This window comes from Aspergillus japonicus, assembly GCF_003184785.1.
Source record: "Aspergillus japonicus CBS 114.51 unplaced genomic scaffold BO86scaffold_66, whole genome shotgun sequence".
Taxonomy (NCBI): domain Eukaryota; kingdom Fungi; phylum Ascomycota; class Eurotiomycetes; order Eurotiales; family Aspergillaceae; genus Aspergillus; species Aspergillus japonicus.
In genome coordinates, this window is record NW_020291703.1 from 133,714 (window position 1) to 157,693 (window position 23,980).

At 58.0% G+C, this 23,980-nt stretch overlaps 10 protein-coding genes across 10 annotated transcripts; 3 read left to right on the forward strand and 7 right to left on the reverse strand.

Annotated features, from left to right (window-relative positions):
* Positions 1–442: 442 nt before the first annotated feature.
* On the reverse strand, positions 443–1,962 carry BO86DRAFT_450714 (DUF895 domain membrane protein; the record flags this gene model as incomplete). Its single annotated transcript, XM_025676811.1, has 3 exons — positions 443–601; positions 661–757; positions 809–1,962. The coding sequence occupies 3 exons, from the start codon at positions 1,960–1,962 to the stop codon at positions 443–445; spliced, it is 1,410 nt and encodes a 469-aa protein (XP_025523779.1).
* Positions 1,963–3,082: 1,120 nt separating this feature from the next.
* BO86DRAFT_346419 (threonine/serine exporter family protein) lies at positions 3,083–5,745 on the reverse strand. Its single transcript, XM_025669242.1, has 2 exons — positions 5,406–5,745; positions 3,083–5,335 (listed from the first exon to the last, which is right to left on the reverse strand). Exon 2 carries the CDS (start codon positions 5,265–5,267, stop codon positions 3,198–3,200), a length of 2,070 nt encoding a protein of 689 aa, XP_025523780.1. The 5' UTR covers positions 5,268–5,335; positions 5,406–5,745; the 3' UTR covers positions 3,083–3,197.
* A 4,345-nt stretch (positions 5,746–10,090) lies between these two features.
* BO86DRAFT_439796 (uncharacterized protein) lies at positions 10,091–11,094 on the reverse strand (the record flags this gene model as incomplete). The annotated part of the gene is made up of 5 exons (XM_025676178.1): positions 10,091–10,154; positions 10,225–10,440; positions 10,496–10,557; positions 10,618–10,949; positions 11,001–11,094. The coding sequence occupies 5 exons, from the start codon at positions 11,092–11,094 to the stop codon at positions 10,091–10,093; spliced, it is 768 nt and encodes a 255-aa protein (XP_025523781.1).
* A 334-nt stretch (positions 11,095–11,428) lies between these two features.
* Positions 11,429–13,050, forward strand: BO86DRAFT_382630 (MFS general substrate transporter; the record flags this gene model as incomplete). Its single annotated transcript, XM_025670818.1, has 2 exons — positions 11,429–11,704; positions 11,758–13,050. The coding sequence occupies 2 exons, from the start codon at positions 11,429–11,431 to the stop codon at positions 13,048–13,050; spliced, it is 1,569 nt and encodes a 522-aa protein (XP_025523782.1).
* A 963-nt stretch (positions 13,051–14,013) lies between these two features.
* BO86DRAFT_322142 (cytochrome P450) lies at positions 14,014–15,856 on the forward strand (the record flags this gene model as incomplete). The annotated part of the gene is made up of 5 exons (XM_025668377.1): positions 14,014–14,227; positions 14,293–15,173; positions 15,263–15,370; positions 15,425–15,588; positions 15,682–15,856. 5 exons carry the CDS (start codon positions 14,014–14,016, stop codon positions 15,854–15,856), a joined length of 1,542 nt encoding a protein of 513 aa, XP_025523783.1.
* Positions 15,857–16,252: 396 nt separating this feature from the next.
* BO86DRAFT_346421 (DUF1769 domain-containing protein) lies at positions 16,253–17,402 on the reverse strand. Its single transcript, XM_025669243.1, has 3 exons — positions 17,201–17,402; positions 16,554–17,078; positions 16,253–16,462 (listed from the first exon to the last, which is right to left on the reverse strand). Exons 1-3 carry the CDS (start codon positions 17,370–17,372, stop codon positions 16,281–16,283), a joined length of 879 nt encoding a protein of 292 aa, XP_025523784.1. The 5' UTR covers positions 17,373–17,402; the 3' UTR covers positions 16,253–16,280.
* A 506-nt stretch (positions 17,403–17,908) lies between these two features.
* BO86DRAFT_346424 (short chain dehydrogenase/reductase family protein) lies at positions 17,909–19,168 on the forward strand. Its single transcript, XM_025669244.1, has 4 exons — positions 17,909–18,016; positions 18,071–18,281; positions 18,382–18,756; positions 18,819–19,168. The coding sequence occupies exons 1-4, from the start codon at positions 17,919–17,921 to the stop codon at positions 19,128–19,130; spliced, it is 996 nt and encodes a 331-aa protein (XP_025523785.1). The 5' UTR covers positions 17,909–17,918; the 3' UTR covers positions 19,131–19,168.
* A 458-nt stretch (positions 19,169–19,626) lies between these two features.
* On the reverse strand, positions 19,627–20,889 carry BO86DRAFT_458886 (uncharacterized protein; the record flags this gene model as incomplete). The annotated part of the gene is made up of 4 exons (XM_025677323.1): positions 19,627–19,682; positions 19,754–19,991; positions 20,146–20,587; positions 20,650–20,889. Coding segments are annotated over 4 exons (976 nt in total), but the record flags the coding sequence as incomplete, so codon positions are not given.
* A 240-nt stretch (positions 20,890–21,129) lies between these two features.
* Positions 21,130–22,536, reverse strand: BO86DRAFT_450718 (isopenicillin N synthase family dioxygenase). The gene is made up of 3 exons (XM_025676812.1): positions 22,186–22,536; positions 22,047–22,115; positions 21,130–21,998 (listed from the first exon to the last, which is right to left on the reverse strand). The coding sequence occupies exons 1-3, from the start codon at positions 22,498–22,500 to the stop codon at positions 21,279–21,281; spliced, it is 1,104 nt and encodes a 367-aa protein (XP_025523787.1). The 5' UTR covers positions 22,501–22,536; the 3' UTR covers positions 21,130–21,278.
* Positions 22,537–22,919: 383 nt separating this feature from the next.
* BO86DRAFT_403314 (uncharacterized protein) lies at positions 22,920–23,682 on the reverse strand (the record flags this gene model as incomplete). The annotated part of the gene is made up of 2 exons (XM_025673927.1): positions 22,920–23,533; positions 23,616–23,682. 2 exons carry the CDS (start codon positions 23,680–23,682, stop codon positions 22,920–22,922), a joined length of 681 nt encoding a protein of 226 aa, XP_025523788.1.
* Between the last annotated feature and the right edge of the window lie 298 nt (positions 23,683–23,980).

The following is a 23,980-nucleotide window of genomic DNA, read 5'->3' on the forward strand; positions in this document are numbered from 1 at the left end:
GAACCCCCGGACCCCCCTTTCTTTCAGCTTCCTGGTAATACTCGATTCTAAGTACTAGATATACCGTCCCGGGGGAGAACCCCGGACCCCCCTTCTTTTCAACTTCCTGGCAACACTCAATCCAATTCTCCAGTATATCCAACCTGATGAAGACTCACTACACATGATCTTTACCAGGAAGCTGAAAAGAAGGGGGGTCCGGGGGTTCTCCCCCGGGACGGTATACTCCCCAACACTTGGAAATAAGGTTACCAGGAAGTTGAAAAGAAGGGGGGTCCGGGGGTTCTCCCCCGGGACGGTAAACTCCCCAGTACTTGGGTTTAAGCGGTGTCTAGTCTATAGATTCACTGTGCTATATGTAGATTGAGATTTCGGCTTGAGGGCTTCCATTAACCGTGCGTATCCGTAGATCCATATCCATCTGTGCCTCGAGGCGATGAACCTACTCGAGCGCCTCCTCTCTCTCCCTCTTCCGATCGCCCAGCGTGGTGCCAATCTGGCGGACCACCAGCCACGCAGGGTACACGGAGACGGCCCACAGCGCAAAGTTGAGATACGTGCCGCCAACCGAGGCCATGATGCCGACGCTGCTCAGCCCGTACTGCCGTGGGACCCCGTCAGCACATTCACACAGCAATCCAGAGAAGCCGGAAAACTCACCGAAACCGCCTGCACGGCCGACTCGGTGCCGCGCAGCAGCGCCGACAACCGCACGACCTCGCCCTTGTTGCGGGCCAGGTTGCCGATCACGAAGTACCTGCCCGCCGCGTCAGCCCACGCAAACCCCGAAGGGGGGGAGGCCACTCACAAAAACATATAATTCACCTGAAACATAGCCACCCAGAACAGATAGAGCACCCAGCCCCTCGCGAAGCCGGGATCCGCCCAGTCGAGCGCCGCCTGGTCCTTCTCCCGATAGATCGAGGTGATCACCGTCGCCCACACCCACACGCCGCCCTGCAGGGTCATGACGACCGCAAACACGCCCCGGGCCTTGCCCTTCAGACTCCCCCGCGCATGGTCCAGCACATAGCCCAGCGCATTCCCGGCCAGGAGCGCCAAGCACCCGGACAGGAAACTGGCCAGCGCGCGGGCGCGCACGCTGAACCAGAGATCGAGGTACGTGAACATGACGGCCTCGGTGTAGATGGCCTGGGCGATCAGCGGGACGATCAGCAGCACGTTGCGCGCCCCCAGCAAGCGCAGCGTGTGCTTCAGCTCGGCGCGCACGCCGTCCTCGGCCAGCCGCAGCTGCACGCGCACGCCGTCGCGCCGCTGGACCTTCTCCGGCGGCGTGAGCAGCATGCCCGCCACCGGGCCGCAGGCCTGCAGCGCCACAAACACCAAGAACACGGCGTAGCTCACGCTCCCCGCGGTGTTGCGGTGCACGTTCAGCCCGAGGTTGATCGCGCCGCCGAGGATCTGGCCCCCGACGCGGAAGGACAGCCACAGCCCGAGGAAGAAGCCCTGCCGGCCGGGCTCCGGGTACGCGAGCGCGATGCTGCTCTCCGCGAGCCAGAACACGCCCGCGCTGAGGCCGCACAGCGCCGCCCCCAGCAGCAGCAGCCACGAGCTGTGGAAGCGGTTGTTCGTGTACAGCCCCGCCGCGTAGGGCGCGTAGCCGACCGTGCCCAGCATCAGCGTGTATTTCACCCCGATCACGCGCACGACCGCGCTGCCGCACAGGCACGACACCACCATCAGGCAGAAGGTCAGCGCGTTGGCCGCGTCCACCAGGTACGGCGATTCCGACCCCCCGCCCCCCAAGGAATTCATCGCCGTCCACAGGCCCGGCGCGAGGAAGTTGCACAGCCCCAGGATGAGCGCGTTGTAGGTCGTGCTGCGGTACCATTTGGGTTTTGCGGGGGTGGTGTCCTGGGGGGAGGGGGGGGACGGCGAGAGGTACGGCGGTGGGCTGGGCGGGGAGGGGCCTGTTGCGGCGGGGGGGGATTTTTCGGACATGCTTTCGAGTTGGGATGGATGGTGAATGGTGGGGGATGGTGTGGACGCAGCAGGGTTCTCGCCGGAGTATACCAGTGAAGGTACTGACTGTACTGGACAGTATCGGCTGGTCGAAGAGGGAGAGGACGAGCGGTCAAAACAAGAAACAAGGGATGGCTCCAAATTGTTATATAGTTATCTACCGCCCCCGACACGACACGCCTTGCAGCGTGCAGATAACCGTGCTCTAGACCGTCACCCAGAAAACGTGTCTCGGTCGAGAAGTCGGCGGTTCTGCATGTTGCAGGATGGGGTGGGAATTACGTGCTCGCACGGCATTTTAGCCTGCAGATGCCATCCCTAGCCTCGATGTCATCTTTTAATCTACGTAGATTGCTGGATAAGCAATTAAGCTAGCCCCACGCGACCGATAGCGGGAAAACAATTCCTCTCGCCATGCGCTAACCATAACTGTAAACTCAACCGTCAACCGTCACCCGTCCTATACTGAGCGATTCCCGGGGGAGAACCCCCGGACCCCCCTTTCCTTTCAGCTTCCTGGTATCACTCAAATCTGAGTACTGGGGAATTTGCTGTTCCGGGGGAGAACCCCCGGACCCCCCTTTCTTTCAGCTTCCTGGTAACATTCAATTCTAAGTACTGGGGAATGTACCGTTCCGGGGGAGAACCCCCGGACCCCCCTTTCTTTCACCTTCCCGGTAAAGCGTATCTATAGCAAGTATTAACGGCTGCAATGTACTGGAGGGACACACGTAGCATCCAGGGTAGACCTGTTATTCCCTCCACGTGGTGGAGAGCGGACGTTGGGGGTTTACGCAGTATTGCGGGGTAGTGTGATCAGGGCTAGTGGCCACTGGCTAGTCGACTGTTACGGTGGGAGGACGATAGACTAGGATTGAGTGTTACCGGGGAGCTGAAAGGAAGGGGGGTCCGGGGGTTCTCCCCCGGAACAGTATACTCCCCAACACTTGGGAATGAGGTTACCAGGAAGTTGAAAAGAAGGGGGGTCCGGGGGTTCTCCCCCGGGACGGTACATTCCCCAGGATTTACAATGAAGGGTGGGGGGAAGCTGAAGGAGGGGGTATGCGACAGGCGGATGAACACCAATGCCAATGCCAATGCCAATGCAATTGCTAATGCGAATGCCACTAGGCCCGTAGATGCCGAGCACAAGGACTACAGACCGGAAAACTATAGACAAGAAGAGGAAGACAAGCTATGCAGCGAAGCACACGCTACAGATTGAACAAGCCGCCCTGGCGCTTGCCGCCGGGATACACGACCAGCGCGGACAGGAATAGCCCGACGGTGATGCCCAGCGCGGTCTGCACCATGCTCACGCCCAGACTCAACAGCGACTCGACCATCGAGTTGGCCGAGGCGTTGGCCGTGCCCTCCTTGACGGCCTTGGCGTACTGCAGGCCCGCGACGATGGAGCCGCTCGACGCCAGCCCGGACGAGACCAGCGTCCACATGCCGGGCACGATCACCGCCGCCGCGTGGCCGTGCCACACGCGACTGTACAGGTTGGCCAGCAGGCCGATGGTGAAGGAGCCGATGATGCTGGCCATCTGGCTGCTCAGGTAGGTGGTGGCGAAGTAGTTGGCCACGTAGCCGGACACGCCCAGCGTGCACATGAACGGCAGCTGGCGCAGGCGGGCCTGGCTGACAATGCCGGCGAAGGCGACGTAGATGGTCACGAACACGAAGTGCTGGATGTACGTGTTGCCGTAGATCAGCTGGCTCTCCGCCGAGCACGTCGTCTGCTCGCTCGCGTGGTCGTCCATCAGCCCGTAGATCGTCAGCCCCACCGTCACCCCGTACCCCAGGAACAGCGAGTAGATGATCGTGTAGACCAGGCGGATCGAGCCGGCGGTGATCTGGTGCGACTGCAGCTCCAGACTGCTGCACAGCACCGAGTAGCCCGGCAGGATCAGCGCGATGGCCGACTGCGTCATGGCCGGGAAGCAGAACAGGTACTCGCCGTTGTGGCGGATGCTGCCGAAGGCGCGCGCCAGGAACGAGACCAGCATCGCGATCGACACCTCCATGACGTTCGAGTACAGCGCCGACCGCGGCGCCAGGATGTACTGCATGAAGCCCATCAGCAGGCCCAGCATGAAGATGATGGGCATGTCGATGGGGCGGGCCCCGAAGGCCCAGGGGCCCACGGCCACGCTGATCAGCCCGGCAATCAGCACCATCATCCAGGGGGTGCGCCACTTGCTCTGGCGCGTGAGGATGTCGTCCAGCACGGGCAGGGCCTCCTCGGCGGACAGCTTGCCGTGCAGCACGTTCTTGTAGCAGTTGTGCACCTCGCCCAGGCGGCCGAGATTGCAGCCCTGGATGATGCGCACGAGCTTGACCTCGGCCGTGCGCGTCAGCGGGTCGTCGAACGAGATGATCATGCAGCCGGGGATATACAGGAACTGGCCGTGCACGCGCAGCGCGAACGCCGACATCTGCATGTACTCCTCGAGGCGGTGGGTCGGGGCGCCGCACTTCATCATCACGCGGCACAGCTGCATCAGGTAGCGCTGGCGCGTCAGCAGCGAGCCGATCTTCTCCGCCAGCCGCGCCTCGCGCGCCCGGCGCCGCTCCTTGGCGCTGCGCGGGTCCTTGTCCGCGTCCGCGTACCACTTCTTCTTGCGCCGCTGGCGCACCTCGCTGGGCAGCGGGCCCAGCGCGTCGTCCTCGGCCGGCGTCGTGCCCGTGTCCGTGTCCGTGCCCACGAGCGTCGTGCCCGTCATCGCGGTCGTGTTCGTCGGCGTCTTCTCCGGGTCGTGGCCCATCTGGTGGCCCAGCAGGTGCCAGAGCACGCCGCCCGCCAGGCTGGCCTCTTTCTCGGCGGCCGCCTCCTCGGCGGTGCGCGGCGGCAGGCCGGCCTGCAGCTCGCGCGCCAGCCCCAGCCGGTTGACGAGCATGGCGGCGTCGGCGCCCAGCAGCGACTGCAGCTGACTGCCGTACGCGTCGTCCGCGACGCCCTCGCCCGGCGCCAGCATGTCGCGCATCTCGATGTCCTCCTGGTATCCGTAGTCCTCCGGGTGCCAGGCCGAGTCGAGCCCGTCGCCGCCGTCCGGGTCGCGGCCCAGCTTCTCGGCCAGGTGCGAGGTGCCGTCCTTGATCGCCTTGAAGAGCACCCCCCACTGGTGCGCGCCGCCCCCGGTCTGGGGCCCGTCGTGGCCGGTCAACGGCCGTTCGTCGACGCCGTGGTCATGGTCGGGGTGGTTATCGGCGGGGTGGGAGTCCGGCGTGGAGCTCGTCTTGGAGTGGATCGGGTCGAGGGTCTCGGTTGAACTGGACATAGTGGTGGTCGTGGTGGTCGTGGTGGTGGAATGTCGGCATAATCAGGATGCGGTGTTAGGCGCGGTTCCTGCGTCGGAAAGAGCGGTCAGTCGGAGGTTTTGGTCGGTGTGATGCCAGGCACACGATGAGATACTCACATGCTGTACGTGGACCTCCAGCCAAGCAGCGGTTCAGAATTACCCCGTGGAGGAAGGAGGAAAAGGACAGGACAGGGACGGGGAGGAAAAGAAAGAAAGAGAAAAGAAACTCCCACGGGAACGTGGAGAAAAACGACCGGCCGGGGAAAGACAAGTGAAGTCACTAACACCGCACGATCGACCCACCGGCGGTTCGTGGCGATGAGGGGAGGGGAAATTGCTGAACAACGAGGCTAGCCAGGATGCCAATCGACAGATCACGACGGTAAGGGTAAGGCCGCGGTGTGTTATTGTCAGAGCGACAAAAATAGAGAGGCCACGGTCACGGCGCAGAGGCCAGGCACTTGCCAGAAAGAAACCAGAAGAAAAAAAGGAAGAGAAAAAGGAGAAAAAGTTGCGTTCCGGGGGAAAAGATGGGCTGGAACCACGGGGCAACTGGCAGCCATCATCCCATGATTCATTTTTCTGGTCGACCCCCTTGGCCGCCAGTTATTGGAAGACCAGCTGAAACAGCGGCGGATGCGCCCCCACTGCAAAGCTTCGCTTCGCTTGGCACGGGGTTGCAGCCGGTAAAGGGGGCATGGCTGACGGGATGGCGGTCTGGCTTTGGGCTATCTATAGATCTGGGGATCTTACTGGATCTGGAGTTGGGGCTAGAGGTGGAAGAGGTGGAAGATGTGCTCGTCGAAGCAATAGCGGAACGGGTTATAGACGGGGAGCGCAGAGTAGGGCTTGAGAGAGGCTGTTGTGAAGCAGGGAAAGGCTGCCGAGGCCGGTCATGTGACTCGAGTCCCGTGAGACAGACCGTTGTCTGACTGGTCGATGCAGTGGGGCTCAGAGCCGGTCTGGCCAATCGTGGTGGAACACACTAGCCCTGCTAGCCGATGTGTCAGCCGCGCGTCCGGCACTGGATTTGACCATGTGTGTATAAATGATGCATTATTCATAATGCAGTGGAAATTGGGATTGAGTGTTACCAGGAAGCTGAAAGAAAGGGGGGTCCGGGGGTTCTCCCCCGGAACGGTATGCTCCCAATAACCTCAATCTCAAGTGCTTTAGGAGTGCTTTAGGGTATACTGTTCCGGGGGAGAACCCCCGGACCCCCCTTTCTTTTCAGCTTCCTGGTAACACTCAGTTATAACTACCAGGGTATACCGTCCTGGGGGAGAACCCCCGGACCCCCCTTCTTTTCAGCTTCCCAGTGTCACTCAATTTGCTTGAACAGACTACCCTAACCTGAAACTGCGTTAAGCCAATTCTGACACGGAGCCGGAATAACCATACACCGCGTATCCTTTATCTTTGTACAGAACTGTTGTATTTACCCAAAGTATTTAAACAGTCATATTCGTTTCATCTTGGGAAATCTACAATACTTATATTTTGCTCAGATTACAGAATTACACGTGGCAGTGAGACTCAGCCGAAGTATTTGAGATTTAGTTTCATTCACAAATTTAAACCTAGTCCATGCACTGTTCCGCGCACTAGTGATGTCTTCTATAGTTATTTCTAAACCACTTATATTCTTCTTCCCTAATAACAATGGGACAAAAAACCTTTATTAGTAAGACAAACCTGCTACAGTGCCTATTATACAACCGCCCTACTCAACTAGAAGGCATTGTCTCCTAAGGTCTTACCCAGCGGTCTTGTACTTGCAGTTGGTGGGAAGGGGAAATATTGTAATGAGCTAGATTTAGTTTGGTGACATTATAAATTTGCCATGCTCTTTCTGTACTGTATTATTTCTTTGCTTGCTGCGAAAGTAAACCGTACTTAGGCCTCTTTGCTGACAAAGCTTTTAGAAGGGTCTTTCTTACAAACATGTTACCCACAACGCGAGTTGGGATTTATCAGAACTTAACCAATTCAAATTGGGTAACCTAATTGCTTACTTTGCTCAATTGGTCGTGTAGGTTTGAGAGCCTCCAATAACCCTTTTTTGGTTTTCTCGCCTTGTTGTACTAAGACGATATGATACCGGCATTAGGGCTGCCCCTCTTCTGGCGGCTATTGCAGCCCCGTCATTTGTAGTAGAAATTGTAAAGCTGTAAATACAACTGCTTCTGCTCACCTCAACTTCAGCTCTGGTTATCTTGTATTTCTAGACTTTGTTACACTTTGAGGGTTTTGTGTACAGCCCACGTTCTACAGTACAATAGATAGATGCAGTTTGCGATTATGATCAAAGATCTGTACGCAGTAAACACTATAGAAGATTCTGATTCAGACGGAAAATAATAAATAGTGATAAAACTAAGAAATGGTGGTAACTTGAAAGAGATATTTTCGCAGGCGGACCCGTAGCAAGACAAGCCGGACCGAGCCGGCTTTCTATAGTCTTGAAGTTAATATGGAGCTGGGAGCCCGAGTGGATCCGTTACTAGACTGATGTCGAACTTGGTTGCCAACACTTTCGATGTTTAGTTGCTGTTCAATATCGCGAATGATCTTCGGTACAATTCTGGTGTACAGATCACTGCGAACCCTGGCGCCGCCGCCATTGCGATCCTCGCCCGCATCAACGTCTGGTCCGCGACAGGAAGGTATCACTTTGTTATGCGTCGCAGGAGGCACAAATCCAGCTGGATGAAGCGTTATCCACTTGTAGCAAAAGTAGCACGCTGGCTTGCTACATCCCACGTATTTATCGTCATCGAGAAACTCCAGCTTCTTCCGACCGAAGAAATCGACAATGAGGAGCTCGGCATGTACACGTGTGGTTAAGCTTCTGAGTCGCTCCAGCCCATCTTTCAGAGCTTCATCTGATGTAAAATTTCTGTCGGATAAGAGCATGTTAAGAATTCGGCCTTCGGGAGCCGATAGGTGCGAGCTCTTGCAGACAACCTTACACGTTTCCTGGAAATCCCCCGCAGCTGGAGGAAGTATGATTGGACGAGCTTGTGCGGCCGGAAGGAACTTCGGCTTTATAATCCGCCTTAAATCTGGCACTTTCCTCCACGCCGTGACTATCATCGAAATAGCATACTGTTGTGCCCCTAGTCTCCCGATATAGTGGGCGAGCTCCGCTATATCTTTATCCTCCATCGCGATTTCTTTGACTTTCCCGAGCTGTCTCTCACGGCCTTCGTAGCATAGTTTGGACAAGCGAAACATGTCCGATTCCTGTTCAATATCTTGGATCCAGGTATAAGCATCGTGATCTAAATAGCAGAAGTAGTGTTAATGCCAATAATCGAACCCAATTGCTCTTGGCCTGTACTTGCCTTTCAATAGCACTCGAAGGTTCGCCCTGCAACTGTTTAGATGTATTCTCATCTTCTCCCAGTATGACGTCATTCTCTGACTTCCAAGTTCAAGTGCTTTGCGCAATATTGTTGCTACTATTTGATAACGATTACCTTGATGGTTTTCACGTAGATAATTCAGCAGCCATCTTACAAAGCTGCGAACCTGTGGTAGCATCGTTTCGTTCGCTGCGAAGTACAGAATACTCTGAATGTGCTCGTGTCCAGATCGATCAAAGCTTGAATTGGGATAGTATTTCCGCAATGCCGCCGCCGTCACGGTGCCTCCCGTTGTGTTGATGTCGCAGAGGTAGCATATGCCATCGAGAAATGCGCGACGCATTTCTTGGGATGAATACCGGTTGTCGATGCATCTTTTGTCGTCTCGATCCATTGGTCCTTTTCCGTGAAAGGGCCCAAGAGAGTGCAGCAGGTTCATAACCTGATGCAGCCTGATCTCCTCTTCTTTCAGACCATCCGAACCCCAGACCATGGCTCTTGGGGCAGTTGGTGCCCCATTCACCTGAACTTGTGATTGTAGGGGCATTGTTGGCCCCCTGCTCTTTTCTTTAGATCACGCCTCTATTCACACTGCACTCCCAACAAACTCCGTAACTTCCGCTCTGGAAACTCGGAAAGTGTGATATCGATCTAGAGTGATAGCTCATATTCTCAAAGGAAAGAAAGGATCTAGAGAGAAAATACTTTCTTTCGAAAGAAGAGAAGAGAATGGAAGAGAATAGAAACCTCTGGTTGGAACAACGCATACATGCATGTTCACGTGAGAATAGTGCTGCATTTTTGCTTGGCAATGGCGACATGCCTATTCCACTGGAGAATTAAGATACTTGGTAGCCGGAGATGAATTTTGAAAAATAAGCGAACGCCAGCGTTCTTTTATGGTGCCACGATTGATACCAGAATTATCTGAGGCCGGACTTCTTTGATTTGGAAGCTTCGAGACTGCTGAACAGCTGGAAATTGGATCGCAGCCGGAGGAATGCGCGTTCACCGCAGCCAGCAGCCGAGGTCATTTGGGAAGAAGTAAGCTTTCCATCACTTCAGCATTTCGTGGATCAGATTCAGTGTTGATTGAGCTGTTTTAGGACCATTTTCTTTGTGTAACTGCTACCACTGGTCAAATAGAGGCTGCATTCTCTCTAAAAGAACCAGGAATCAAATAAGAGATGTAGTCTAAGAGATCTTAGTCACAAATATATTACTGGTCTGTTATCTTTATATATACACAGCTTATCTATCTTCCGGCTCCGTGTCAGAATTGGCCTAGCGCAATTTCAGGTTAGGGTTACTCAAACAATCAAAGAGTGTAGGTGATGACACTGGTATCCGGGAGGACTGTAATCCGAGTTTCACTCCGTGTTGCGACTTCATGCCAGCATATCTATATATCTCCCACGCCTAACCCACACACCATTATTGAACTGTAGCCCCAACCTTCTGAAAATACTTCTCAAAGAAATCCGCCAACTGGTTATACCTATCGCGAAGTCAGCATGCTTTCATGAAAAGACAACCAGAACTAAAAAGCCCAAGGACAGAATCCGTACCCCCGCTTATACTCAGCCAGACTCTCCTCCGCCTCCAGATTGGCGCGGGCCCCCATCCAGCCATGCCACATGGTGCTGTAGGTCTCCACGTGCCCGCCCAGCCCGTTCGCGGCGATCGTCTTCGCATACGCCTGCACCACCGCGGCGGGCTCGTCCTTGGACGCCAGCACGACGTGCGGGATCGTCAGCCGCTGCGCGTCCGCCGCGTCCATGCGTCTGCACTGGTCAACCATGGGGTCTTGCTTGCATTAGGGAGAAGAGTGGATCATACCCGGGGTGCACCTGGCCCGATGCGATGAAGGGCGTGTTCGGTCCGGAGGCGAGAACGGCCACCTATTCATCGTCATCATTATGGATGTGGTTCGATGGAACAACGCTGGGTGTGAAACTAACCTTCCCACCCCAGCACAAACCCGTCGCAGCCCACGCCTGCACACGCGGGAACCGCTCCCGGTAGACCGCGACCGCAGCCTCCAGCACTTTGACCGCGTCAGTGGGAGAGGCGCGGGTCGAGATGAACTTGGTCAGCGCCGCCTGCTTCTCCGGGGTGTCGGGCGGCAGCCAGGCGGGGTCGGCCTTGTCGCCGTGGAAGAAATCCGGGACGAGGACGACGGCGTGGAGCCGGGCGGCGAGGAGGTCGGCGCCCTGCAGCGTTTGGTTGGAGAGGCCGAAGATGTCGTAGATGTCGATCAGACCGTAGGCGGCGTCCTGCGCGCCGGTGATGTCTGTGGTGGTTAGTGGTGGTGGTGACGAGAACTAAGGTGGATGGCGCGCACAGGTGTTGAGGCCGGCGACGCCCTCGTAGGTGCCTTTCGGGGTGTAGCCCTCGGCGACGACGGGGGGAATGGTACGGCAGGCTTCGCAGGTCATGTTTGTAGTTGTAGTTCGTTTGCGATCGGAGGGAAATATACTAGGTAAGAGAGATAAGCCTTCGCAAGAGGAATCCTTGCGGCTTTAAATCATTCCTCGTTTCTTCGACGCTATGCTCTTATTGTTAGCCTGGGCCGGGCACTGGAGAACGCCAGGCTTAACTCCGACCGGATGAATGACGGGTGTGATTGGTGCGAGCTCAGAGCAGATCCACTGGGTGGCCGGAAACGGGCCGGAACCGGGCATGGATCTGTTACCGCTGGCAGTATAAAGATAACGGAGAGAAACTGTAGCTTATTAGGCTGTAGACAGATAACATCGTATCATCGCTATCATGGCGTCTTCCTCGACGGAAGACACAAAAAAGCCACCGCTGTCCACCACTGACGACGTCCAAAATGACGTCGAGAAGAATCGAGGCGATGCCTCATCAGACGACCCCTACAGCATCCTCTCCGAACGGAAGAAAGTCTGTCTGATGATCACCGCTTCGTTCGCGGGCCTGATCTCTCCCCTGTCGAGCACGGTCTACTTCCCAGCCCTAACCTCTCTGGCCGATGCGATGCACGTCTCCTCCACGCGCATCAACCTCACCGTCATGATGTACCTCGTATGCTGCCCCTCCCACCCACCACATCCGCCATTCCTAACCCCCGTGATAAGATCTTCCAAGGCATCGCCCCCTCGTTCATCGGCTCCTTCTCCGACACCCACGGCCGCCGCCCCGCCTACCTGGTCAGCTTTGTGATCTACCTCGGGGCCAACATCGGTTTAGCGCTGCAAACCCACTACGCCGCCCTGATGGTCCTCCGCTGCCTGCAAGCGTGCGGCAGCAGCGGCACCATCGCACTGGGCAGCGCCGTCGTGGCCGACGTCTCCACGCGGGCCGAACGGGGCAAATACATCGGCTACGCCAGCATGGGGCTGACCCTGGGTCCGGCCCTGGGACCGGTGATCGGGGGCCTGATCGACCATTTCTGCGGCTGGCGCTGGATCTTCTGGTTTTTGACGATTCTGTCTGGTGTGTTCCTGGCAGCCATCGCCCTGTTTCTGCCCGAGACGTGCCGCGCAGTCGTCGGCAACGGCTCGATTCCCGCCGCGCGATGGAACCGTCCCGTCTTCAGCGCGCTGGCACCGACCACCACCACCACCAAATCCACATCCAAAACAACAACCTCCACAACCTCGATCACCACCCCCATCCTAACACGAACCACCCCCAAGCCCCAACGCCTCAACCCCCTCCGCTCCGCCCGCCTCGTCCTCGACAAAGAAAACGCCCTGATCCTCACCTACGGCGCCCTGCTCTACGCCGGGATGGCCGCCGTGCTAACCACACTGACCACAACCCTCGCCACCCACTACGACTTCAACACGATCCAAATCGGGCTGTGCTACCTGCCGATGGGGCTGGGCAGCCTCACCTCGCGGTACACCGTGGGGTTCCTGCTGGACCGGACGTTCCGGCGGCACGCGCACGCGCAGCAGCTGCGCATCATCAGGAACACGCAGCAGGACATTAGTGCCTTCGACATCGAGCGCGCGCGCCTGACCGTCGCGATCCCGCTCGCCTACGCCGCGGCGCTCGTCTTCGTCGCCTACGGCTGGGTCATGCAGGCCCGCGTCTCGCTGGCGGGGCCTGTGCTCACCCTCTTCGTCGGCAGTCATCTCCTGACCGGGGCGTTTACCGCCCTGAGCACCCTCATCGTCGATCTGAACAGGGGTAGTCCCGCGACGGCTGTGGCGGCGAATAATCTCGTCCGGTGTTTGTTGGGTGCTGGGGCCACGGCCGGGGCGGCGCCGGTGATTGAGAGGATTGGCATCGGGTGGATGGCGGTGGTGATGGCGGTGGTGTGGGTGGTGGCTAGTCCGTGTTTGTGGGGGGTGTATTTGTGGGGGTTTGGGTGGAGGAGAGCGAGATCGGGGATGGGGGAGGGGGAGGGAGTAGAGGTATAGGATTGTTTTGTGGTGGGATTGGGATGTTGGGCGGATGGAGTATTGTTTTGAATTATTATCTAGTGGGGACGTGATTTATCTTTTGTACCAGCCAAAGGGGTAAAAGTTGTATAGTATCTTAATGTCTTGAGATTGGGCGGGTGAAGTCGGGGGGTGAGTTTGTTACCAGGAAGTTGAAAAAAAGGGGGGTCCGGGGGTTCTCCCCCGGGACGGTACATTCCCCCAGCACTTAGAACTAAGGTTACTGGGAAGCTGAAAGAAAAGGGGGGTCCGGGGGTTCTCCCCCGGAACGGTAAACTGTGGTCCTTAGGTAGGACTAGGCAGCCTAAGATATCTATAATGAAAGATTCCCGGGGGACCCCCCTTGTGATTGTGGTGGGTGGGTGAGTTTGGTTTGGTACATGTAAGGTAGTGAGTGAAGAGTAAAGTAGTACAGGTGAAGTAGTAGGTAGAAAGTGTTGTTGTGCTGGGGGAGAGGGAAAGACGTAGTCCGTCCACTGATCGTCAATCAACCCCGCGTTATGACGTGGTCGGACAACCCCTCAGCTGGTTCACTTAAACAGTTAATTGATACTATGTACTCCGTAATGAGGTAGCATCTGCAACTACCCTGCAGTCATCACATGCAGCTAGAATAAAGGTGACAGCTTAGGGCACGCGGAGCTTGGACCGCACTGCACAATGGCCTTATCTTCCGACGCTGGAGGCGGGGTAGAGTAATCCGACCACGATGATAGGGCTACCCTGAAGCATTCACACAGCGGGGAAACCATCTCGCATCCGTGGTAGGGGTCCGTCCACCCGTGATTCGACCATCGTGACGGGGGTCCAGATTAAGTCTCACAGATCAGCCGGTCATTCGTGGGCCTACACTCGTATTCCACCCACGGAGGGGGGTCTATATATACGTGCTCTCTGCGCGACGATCCCCACCGACTCGTGTCTATCCTCACACACGCCAACATGGAGGTACTAACCGCGACGAATGTCTCCCGTGTGGGAATCGGGCTATTGGCGTATCTCGTCCTGCAGACCCTGTATCGCCTGTACTGGCATCCTCTACGCCGGGTGCCGGGCCCCAAACTGGCAGCCATCAGCAGTCTCTACGAATTCTACTACAACTGCATTCAGCACGGCCAGTACCACTTCCAACTCGTCAAAATGCACAAACAGTATGGTACGTTCCTCACCACGCCCTCGTCCCCTTCTGCAACCCCACTCTCACCCCCTCTCCCCCCGCAGGCCCCATCGTCCGCGTGGGCCCCAACGAAGTGCACATCATCGACCCGACCTTCTACGAAGAGATCTACAGCGGCAGCGCGCGGCGGCGCAACAAGACGCCGCAGTACGGCCCGCAGTTCGGGATGCCGGACTCGCTGTTCTCGACGATCGACCACGCGCACCACCACGCGCGGCGCGCGACCATCAGCCACTTCTTCTCGAAGCGGTCGATCCAGTCGCTGTCGCCGATCACCGAGCGGTGCGTGCTGAAGCTCATGCAGCGGCTGCAAGAGTTTCACAACCACAACACAGTCGTGCGGCTGGACGACGCCTTCGCGGCCATGACCTCCGACGTGATCACCTACTACTCCTACGGCCAGAGCCAGGGGTTTCTCGACGATGCGACCTTCCGCAGCGAGATCCGCACCCTGGTCAACGAGCTGGCCGCCACCAGCCACCTCAACCGCTTCGTCCCGCTGCTGTCGACGCTGCTGCGCCGCATCCCGCCGCGCTGGCTGGCCGCCCTCCAGCCGAGCCGCGCCGCCACCCTCGACTATCTGGCCAGTATCTACGCGCTGTCCGCGCAGTCGGCCGTCCCAGCCGCCGCAGCCGCCGCCGCCGCCGAGACGCACCGCAAACCCGCGAAGCACGCGACCATCTTCGCGCAGCTGTCGGACCCCAGCATCCCGGCCAGCGAGCGCACCCGCGCGCGCTTCCAGGACGAGGCGGTGCAGTTCCTGCTGGCGGGCACGGAGACGACCTCGAGTGTGCTGACGTATGCCGCGTACATCCTAGGGAGCCGGCGGGAGTACGTGGAGAGGTTGCGCGCCGAGTTGCGGACCGTGCTGCCGACGCCGACGAGCACGGCCAGTTGGACCGAGTTGGAGAAGTTGCCGTTTCTGGTCGGTCGCGCCCCATGCGCACACCACACACTGCACCCCGCAGACCTGCCACTCTTGCCCGAAAGATACTGATGAAGCGATGTGACCAGACGGCCATCATCACCGAGTCCCTCCGCTTGGCCCCGCCCATCATCCGGCTACCCCGCGTCGCGCCGACCGAGACGCTCGTCTACCACGGCTACAAACTGCCGCCTGGGGTATGTCCCCACTCCCACCCCTACCCTGAAAGAGCAAGCAAGCTAACAAGCCAGACGGTCCTCGGCGCCTCGGCGTGGTTCATCCACCGCGACCCGACGCTCTTCCCGGACGGCGACACCTTCGACCCGGAGCGGTGGCTGCAGGGCGAGAAGAGCGAGCATCTCAAGCGGTACATGGTGGCGTTCTCGAAGGGGAGTCGCGGGTGTGTGGGGATCAAGTGCGGTCTCTCTCTGCAACTGTGCTTTTGGGGGGGGGGGGGGGGTGTATCCAGGAAAGAGATAGCTAACCGTTGGGTTGGTCACTGGGCTAGTCTCGCGTACAACGAGCTGTACCTGGCGCTGGCGTACCTGGTGCGCCGCTTCGAGTTCGAGCTGTTCGACACCACGCCCGCGGACATGGAGATGGTGGCCGAGACGGTGCTGCAGGTCACCCGCCGGGGCTTTCCGACCGTCTATGCGCGGATTACCGGGCTGGTGCGGGAGTAAGCGGTTCGCCCCCGGATGTACATCCCCAGCACTCAGAACTGAGGTTGCCAGGAAGCTGAAAGAAAGGGGGGTCCGGGGGTTCTCCCCCGGGAATTGTTTATTATCAGTATCTTAGGTTGTCTTTGCCGTCCCGGGGGAGAACCCCCGGACCCCCCTTTCTTTCAACTTCCTGGTAAGACTTAGTTCTAAGTACTAGAGTTTACCGTTCCGGGGGAGAACCCCCGGACCCCCCTTTTTTTCAGCTTCCTGGTAAGGTATTCTGTAGTAGCACTAAACAGTCTAGATCTGACACTATATTTATTACGTAGTACACTGTAGGTTTACCAGGATGAGCTTTCCCAGGAAGCTGAAAAAAAGGGGGGTCCGGGGGTTCTCCCCCGGGACGGTAAATCTAGTACTCGGATTGCGGGGCCGTGGTGGACGTCTAATCGACCTCATCCGCGCCTTCGGGCGTCTCGTCCGCCCCGTCCAGCACCACCGTAAACCCGATCACGAGGTACTCCTGCCCGGTGGCGCGGTTCTTCAGCACGTAGCGCAGCACGTTGTTCTTCTCGCTGACATACTTGCTGATGTTCAGAGTGATGCCGGGGACGTGGATCGCGAATTCTGGCGCCGTCAGCTCAGCTTCTCCTTCCCACCCACCCATACTCCAACCCTAAGACAAAGAAGGGGGGGGGGGGATATAACTGGAACACACCCTCAAAATCCAGATACGGATTCCCAAAGTCCGCCTCGTACACTCTCCCCGCCTCGAACACAAACCCCCGCCGCCTCTCCTCGTCGCGGAAATGCTTCGTCCGCGCCGCCGCCTCCCCCGGCAGCCCGTATCGTTCCCGCACCTCCGCCCCGGACCCCTCCGCCCCCTCCAGGACAAGCGGATCCGCGCCCGGCGCTGTCTTGGTTTCACCGCGGGCGGGGGAGATCGCCTCCCCAATCCGGAACTGGTTCCACGATGCTAGCGCCGGGCTGTATAGGTAGGGTTTGTCGGCGTACGCGTCGCCGTCGATGGAGGGGTCGAGCATTGTCTTCACGACCTTGAAGGCGGCGCCGAAGCCGGGCGGGAGGTAGTCGCGGATCGGGTGGTCGAAGTCGTTGCCGAAGAGGAGGTCATCCCCGTTGAGGTCTTGGTGGAAGGTCAGCGAGAGGGTGATGCTGTAGCGGTTGGCGGAGGTGGCGGGGTGCGTGAAGTAGGGGTGGGATTTCGGGGAGGAGTCGGGGTAGCCTGCACTTTCTGTGTTAGAATCGGTGGGTGGTTTTCCTTTTCTTTTTTTTTTTTTTGCTTCTTGTTTCTATTGCGTGGATTGTGGAGTGGATTGTGGCCTGGATGGGAGAAAGGGGCAGTACCGGTGTACTCCTTGATGCGCACCCAGATGTCGGCGGTGAGGTGCGGGCTGCGGATGCGGATGGGCGAGGGTCCGTTGACGTGCACGAGTTGGTGGGTTTGGGGGTCGTAGCGCGGGCCGGCGGTGATGCGGAGGCGGTGGTTGTGGGTTGGGGCTTTGTTGCTGGTGAACATGGTGGTGGTTGTGGGTGCAGGGGATGGGATGGGATGGGATGGGGTTTGAGAGATGTCTGTGGACGATTGTTGGAGATGAGATGAGCAATAAAAAGGAACTGCGCTGGTTGCTGGTGATGACGTAGGTGGGGTAGCTCTTATCTTAACGCCCTTGGTGAGATCAGTGTTGATCAACCATACACGTGAATGCCATCCATGGCAGTGCGACAGTGAAATTTTATAGTATTTAAAACTGAGTATTACCAGGAAGTTGAAAAAAAGGGGGGTCCGGGGGTTCTCCCCCGGGACGGTAAATTCTAGTATTTAGAACTGGGTATTACCAGGAAGCTGATAGTGCAATAATCACCATATGCAGCACTTGTCTACCTCGTACCGTCAGGGTGCCCTGTTTCGCAGATGGAAGCTGGCCCGAACAGGAAAAGTGGATGCCGGCAGGGCTGATATCATACTTACGCCGTGTTGACACCCGCCTATTTAGATATGCCGCCAACACCCCCAACCCTCTAGTTTCATTCTTCAGCACATACACATTCATACATAGTCATAATGCAGTCAGTCCTCCAGCCCATCATCGGCCCCAGAAAAGAGATCCACGACCTCACCGGTCGCGTGGCGCTCGTCACCGGCGGTGCCTTGGGGATCGGGTAAGCGACCCCGATTATCAATCATCAATTGATCATGCTGAGCGAAGAATGTAGCTACGAGGTCGCCCGCGCCTTCGTCCTCAACGGCGCCCGCGTCCTCATGGTCAACCGCAAAGAGGAACAGGGGCAGTCGGCCATTGAATCCATCAAGAAGGAAGCCGGCGAGGGCGCCCAGATCGAATGGGTGTCCTGCGACATGGGCAACCTGAAGGAGGTGCGGGAGGTATTCGAGGGGATCCGCCAGCGAGAAGAGCGTTTAGATCTGGTAGACCCACACCCACTGCCCCAACCATTCCTGTAGCCATTGTCACTTCACTGGCATGGCGAGAGACGCCACTAACCACCTGCCCTGGCACGCGGCTCAGCTCATCCTCTCCGCCGGCATCAACGCCAACCAATACGGCGAGACGGCCGACGGCATCGACCGCCACTTCCAGGTCAACTGGCTGGGCCAGTTCTACGTGGTCAACCAGCTCTACCCGCTGCTCCGCAAGACGTCGAACCTGCCCGACACCCCGGCGCCGCGCATCGTCTTCGAGTCCTCGGAGCAGCACCGCAACGCCCCGCCCAACGTGCACTTCGCCTCGCTCGCCGAGCTGAACAACCCGGAGGTCGGCAACACGCAGCTCTACGGCCGCACCAAGCTGGCGATCATCCTCGGGGTGAAGTACGGGCTGCTGGACCGGGTGATCAAGCCCAACGGGGATAACATCTATGCGCTGTCGGTGCATCCTGGCGCGGTACGTTCCCCTATTCGCTGGCTGGGTGGTTGAAAGTGTGCCAGTGGTGCTGATCAGGACAGGTGAACACGGCGATGCAGCAGCAGTGGAAGGACGCGTACCCCGGGATCGTCGGGAACCTGCTGACCAAGGTGATGCTGGCGGCGGGCCGCAACGTCGAGCAGGGCTCGTTCAGCGCGCTGTGGGCGGCGACCAGCCCCGAGGTCGAGCGCAACGGCTGGAACGGGTATTATTTCAGCGATGTCGCGCAGCCCGGCAAGGAGACCGGCCAGGCGTCGGATCCGGTGCTGGGCGCCGCGCTGTGGGATCTCAGCCACCGGCTGATCCGAGAGAAGGCCGGGGAGGATGCGGTCGTGGATTGGGGGAGTGCTTAGGTGCTTCGCGTGCTTAGCTGGATTGGGGGTCATTGTGTAGTGGTTAATGTAGTTTTTGTTGTAGCATTGACGGTCATCTTAATTGATTCAGGGTTTTTCATTGAGTGTTACCAGGAATTTGAAAAAAGGGGGGTTCCGGGGGTTCTCCCCCGGAACGGTACACCCCCAAGCACTTAAGATTAGGGTTGTTGGGAGCATACCGTCCCGGGGGAGAACCCCCGGACCCCCCTTCTTTTCAGCTTCCTGGTAAATGCTCAGTCCTGAGTGCTGGGGAATATACCATCCCAGGGGAGAACCCCTGGAACCCCCTTCTTTTCAGCTTCCTGGTAAATACTTAATCTTGAATACTGGGGAATATACTGTTCCGGGGGAGAACCCCCGGACCCCCCTTTCTTTCAGTCTTCCTGGAAAAGCGCATTCTGGTGAGTATAGTTTATAATACATAATAATTATCAATATTATACTTAAAACTATGTAATGCTACTACAGATAAGCCTCACCAGAAAGTTGAAAAAAAGGGGGGTCCGGGGGCTCTCCCCCAGGACGGCAAATCTAGTATTTAAGATTAAGATATAAAGTATAGTATGGTAGATACTACCCCTTCGCCCGCACACTGGACATACTCGCCCGCGCGGCCGTCCCCAAGCGCCGCGACGCGACCACCACTCCCGCGGCGAGCACCGTCCCGGCGTAGAAGAAGTACTCGACGTACATCCGGGCCTGCTGGCCGCTCACGATGTTCCGCTCCTGCTCGACGGTGGCAGCTGTCCGGAATGCAGGGCCCTCCACGTACCCGACCAGATCCGTCAGGGCCAGCCCCACCGACGAGACGATCAGGAGGGGGATGAAGATGCCGAGTTCCTGTCGGACGTTAGCAGAGCCTACCACCAAATAACCCCAGTAAGATCAAACAGTATGTGGTCTCTCGAACGTCCCAGGACACCACAGGGAAAGACAGGAATGCAGAAACGAAGGCAGAAACGAAGGGAAGGAGGGAGGAAGGAGGACAACGCACCCCACGGCGCAAATGGCGCGCCGAGCACACGGCCCAGCCCATGCGGGCCGCCGCCAGACTCATGCCCAGCACCTCGACCACGAACACGGCCACCCACAGCCGCTTCTCCGTGCGCTGCCAGCGCTGCAGCTCGGCGAACGGATACCGCGTGGGGTGGACGATGCGCTCGACGAGACGCGTCTGCACCGCTAGTGCGGCGAGCAGCAACCCCGCCAGCACCGCTATCAGGACGGAATGCGGGATGCGGATCCACCGATCGATGGTCTTGTGGCTTGCGCCGTGGTGCAGCCGGCGACAGAGCGGGAGGAGGATCAGGGCGAAGAGGGCGAGTTTGCCGAGGGCGAGGAGCCAGGTTATCGGGAGGAGGGCCTGCGTGGTGTCGGCCGGGGTGAGGACGGCGCATTCGCTCAGGGTGGTCATGATTACTGCCAGGGTTTGGGCGCTGCGTCTCGTTGATTCGATTAGGGTGGTTTGAGTTGGGAGAGGGGGTGGGGCCCTGCGTACAGCAGCATGAATGTTACGGCGAGGGCGAGGAGCAGCCACTGCGCTATCGATTTACGCTTGTCCTCGCTGGTGAGAAACCGCGCGGCGGTGAAGAAGAACAGCCCCAGGAACAGGACAAGGTAGACCGCGTAGCAGACGATGGTGATGCGCGCGGTGCTGCTGGAGAAGGCGTGGTGGGCGCGGCATTGGCCGCTCTTTGCGCGGGGGAATACGCCCCCGTGGCTGGCGGGCTGGGCCATAGTATTCACTCCTTCACATTAAAGGAAGAAAGAAAGAAAGAAAGAAAGAAAGAAAAAGTCAGAGGGGCATGGGAGTATAAGTATACGGAGACAGCAAGCGACTTAAATTAGCTAGCCCAGTCCACCACGCATGCTGGGCACGGGGCAAGCGCAGGGACGTCGATCGCGGGAAGTTCGCGCTTCTGATTGGGTCCAACTAGCCCAGAAATACGAGCAGGCGCAGCTTAACCTCGCAATACGAACCCTAGTTTCAGACCGATGCCGGGACCACCAGCTGATCGGGCCAACTGACAGGTGGCGGATGATCGACCATTGCCTTTTTCTGTACTGTACTGTACTGTACTCCACTGCACGGGACGTTCTCTCTCCTAAAGTGGTCTTGGAAGGTGACTACTTCTCATACTCCGCCAGCGCCCAGTCCAGCAACGCAGGATACCACCGCCGCCCCACATCCTGATGGCTCATGACCCGATGGATCAGCGTGCCCTCGCCCACCCTCCCCTGGAAGATGCGGTTGAACGTCGCCTCCGCGTCCGACCGCACCGTCTCGTCGCGCACCAGCGCCCGGATATGCGCCGGGATCGCCAGGGCGCGGGCCCCGCTCTCCGCCGACAGATCCAGGCTCATCCCCTGGAACACGGGGATGGAGAAGCGCGGCCCGAGGGACGTTCCTTGTGCGTCGACGAAATTCTCCCTGGCCAAATTCACCCGGTGCGTCGTCGCCGTGCACACGCCGCCCGTGATCGCCTCGAGCGCGCGCCCGATGTTCACGACCAGCGACCCCGGCAGCGGCGCCGCCGCCACCCACTCCCCGGCCTTGTTCTGCACCTCCAGCCCCGTGTGCGGCGTGGCCTGCAGCAGGAACGTGAGGAACTCCGAGTCCTTGTGCGCGCCCACGCCTTGGGATTCGGACGCATCGCGGGGAGGCGGGTACTTGATCAGCTTGAGCTTCTGCTGGATCGGGTCCTCGAAGAAGCGGTCGAGGGCCGTGGGCGCCATGTCGAGCGCTTCGGAGATGAGGCCCCGGAAGGCGGCGGCTAGGGGATGGGTTTCGGCCAGGTAGGCCTCGACGGCGCGGCGGAAGCCCGGGATGGCGGATTCGTCGGGCCACTGTGCAGTTAGTTGGGTGGTTACACTGGGTTGAAGGTAGAAATGTACCTGGTTGGGGCCGCGGATGTTGCGGTAAAGGGGGGCGTCTGGACTTGGGGCAGGGAGCTCGGTCGCAAACTGGCGAGACTGGTCAGTGGTGTATGTCCATACATACAGTACAGGAACTTCATGATGTATCGGCACGCACATCGAATTGTTCGCGGTAGTCGGTCTGACGCGCGGTGGTTTCGGCCCCTAGTCGCGAGTATCCCAGGAAGTGTTTGCTGTTGACCATCTCAATCTCCAGCTTTTTCTCGAGCGGTAGATCGAAGATGGCGGTGGTTTGTTTGATCAGCTCGTCGCGGACGGCGGGCGCGATCGGGGCGTTGACGAGGTAGAAGAAGCCCACGTGGACCAGCGCATGGCGCAGATCGGCGAGGAACTGGGGCTTTGTGGTGGGAGCAGTGACGAGAGCATAGTCAAGGATTGGGATAGCGGTGAATGAGGGTGTATCTACAGTCATGGTGGAAGAAGAATGAAGATGAGGTGGTTGGAGATGATAAGATGAGTGAGGGGTTCATTTCCCGGTCGGCAGCGGCGATCTCGGGCGGGGAAGGGAACGAAACATCGTTTGGCGTCATCCCCAACACCAATGGCGAGCCTCGACCACTGGACTTTCTGCGATGGTGTATATTGTTGCACTGTACGGATACTCTCCACACCACCTGCTAGAAGCCACGTTGATATCTACTAGATAGTCTATATGGAAACCACTCTAAGTCAAGAAATCCAGCCATAACCAGCCACTTCCCTTCTTCCTTGCTCACCCACCCTTAACCCAAAGTCGCACAGTGATTCTCATCTCGCGCATCTGGAGATGGAAATCCGCGTATATCCTTCAGTCAGCGCTCCGTCCTCAAAACACCCATGCTGCAAACACTGTCAGCCCGACTGCTCCTCCCGATACAGCTCCTCAATAGCCTCCAGAGTGAGCAAAGGCTGCACCTTCGGTCCAAAGAGCTCTCGCATCTCCACCAGCTGTTCTGAAGTCAGTGTCTCCTCATGTGCACGATGCCAATCAACTAGCTCCTGCAAGGCAGTGACAAATTGAGCAGGGAACAGGACTTCCAGAAGTTGTCGCAAGGAGATGCGGGTCCCAAACTTCTCGGTAAGACAAGTGAGCCACCGACTTCCCTGCGCCAAAAGTGTTTCGTCCCGGAGCTCCAAGCTCCAAAGACTGTAGGTTACCTTGAGGGTCGCCCGTTGGTACCGAGACCGTGGCGGATGTTTGTCTTCGCCTTCCATCCCGACGGGGCTCGTAAGATAGCGCATAGTAGGTTCGTGGATTGCCACCATAGAGTAGGAATAAAACGGTGAGGGGCAGGGAGGACGCCAGCGTTGTCGCGTGAAATACCGGCTGCGAACAGAAATACTCGCCGTTGAGATGGTGGAGTCGTACTTGGACGGGTTGCGCAGGGAATCTCTCTGCTTCAAGTATCCCGTGATCGTTTGGACACGGTCCCCTTCAAACTCGCCTATGCCGCCAATAAGAATGGCTATCGTATGGGTAAGATAAACACTGTCCGTTTCTCTCAACTTGCGAAATGCCGCAAACACCTCATGGTCATCATCGATTACTGGTCATGACCCGCTCAAGGCAGCCTGCGATTGTTTGGGAAACAGCAGAGGTATGAGCTCCAGCCATGGAGACAGAATAGAATGCATCAGCCCTCTCGCACCAGCCCGCGAAAGCTCTTCTGAAGCATCCGGCCGTGCTTCCAAAAGAAGAATCTGGCTAGCACCAGGGATTTGTTTGTCGACCACAGCTCGAGATGCTTTTCCGTTGCCTTATCTTGGCAGATGTACTTCATCAGAGTGGACTTGCCCGACCCTGGCTTTCCGGAAATATGAAATATGCCGTCGCCCTCTTCAAACCAGCCAATGAACCTGCGGCGGGCTCGTTCGTGGAGAGCCTCCTGGGAGTCGGGATTTTGGTGGTCCAG

What these genes read in the sequence shown, in the direction of transcription:
- BO86DRAFT_346424 (XM_025669244.1), top strand. Translation starts at nt 17,919, where the DNA reads ATGCAGTCAGTCCTCCAGCCCATCATCGGCCCCAGAAAAGAGATCCAC. An exon ending in GGCGGTGCCTTGGGGATCGG is followed by an intron (nt 18,017 to 18,070) that starts GTAAGCGACCCC and finishes CGAAGAATGTAG; the next exon opens with CTACGAGGTCGCCCGCGCCT. An exon ending in TGTCGGTGCATCCTGGCGCG is followed by an intron (nt 18,757 to 18,818) that starts GTACGTTCCCCT and finishes TGATCAGGACAG; the next exon opens with GTGAACACGGCGATGCAGCA.
- BO86DRAFT_450718 (XM_025676812.1), bottom strand. Translation starts at nt 22,500, where the DNA reads ATGACTGTAGATACACCCTCATTCACCGCTATCCCAATCCTTGACTAT. An exon ending in ACTACCGCGAACAATTCGAT is followed by an intron (nt 22,116 to 22,185) that starts GTGCGTGCCGAT and finishes CAGTCTCGCCAG; the next exon opens with TTTGCGACCGAGCTCCCTGC. An exon ending in ACATCCGCGGCCCCAACCAG is followed by an intron (nt 21,999 to 22,046) that starts GTACATTTCTAC and finishes CTAACTGCACAG; the next exon opens with TGGCCCGACGAATCCGCCAT.
- BO86DRAFT_346421 (XM_025669243.1), bottom strand. Translation starts at nt 17,372, where the DNA reads ATGTTCACCAGCAACAAAGCCCCAACCCACAACCACCGCCTCCGCATC. An exon ending in GCGCATCAAGGAGTACACCG is followed by an intron (nt 17,079 to 17,200) that starts GTACTGCCCCTT and finishes CAGAAAGTGCAG; the next exon opens with GCTACCCCGACTCCTCCCCG. An exon ending in TCCGTATCTGGATTTTGAGG is followed by an intron (nt 16,463 to 16,553) that starts GTGTGTTCCAGT and finishes TGACGGCGCCAG; the next exon opens with AATTCGCGATCCACGTCCCC.
- BO86DRAFT_346419 (XM_025669242.1), bottom strand. Translation starts at nt 5,267, where the DNA reads ATGTCCAGTTCAACCGAGACCCTCGACCCGATCCACTCCAAGACGAGC.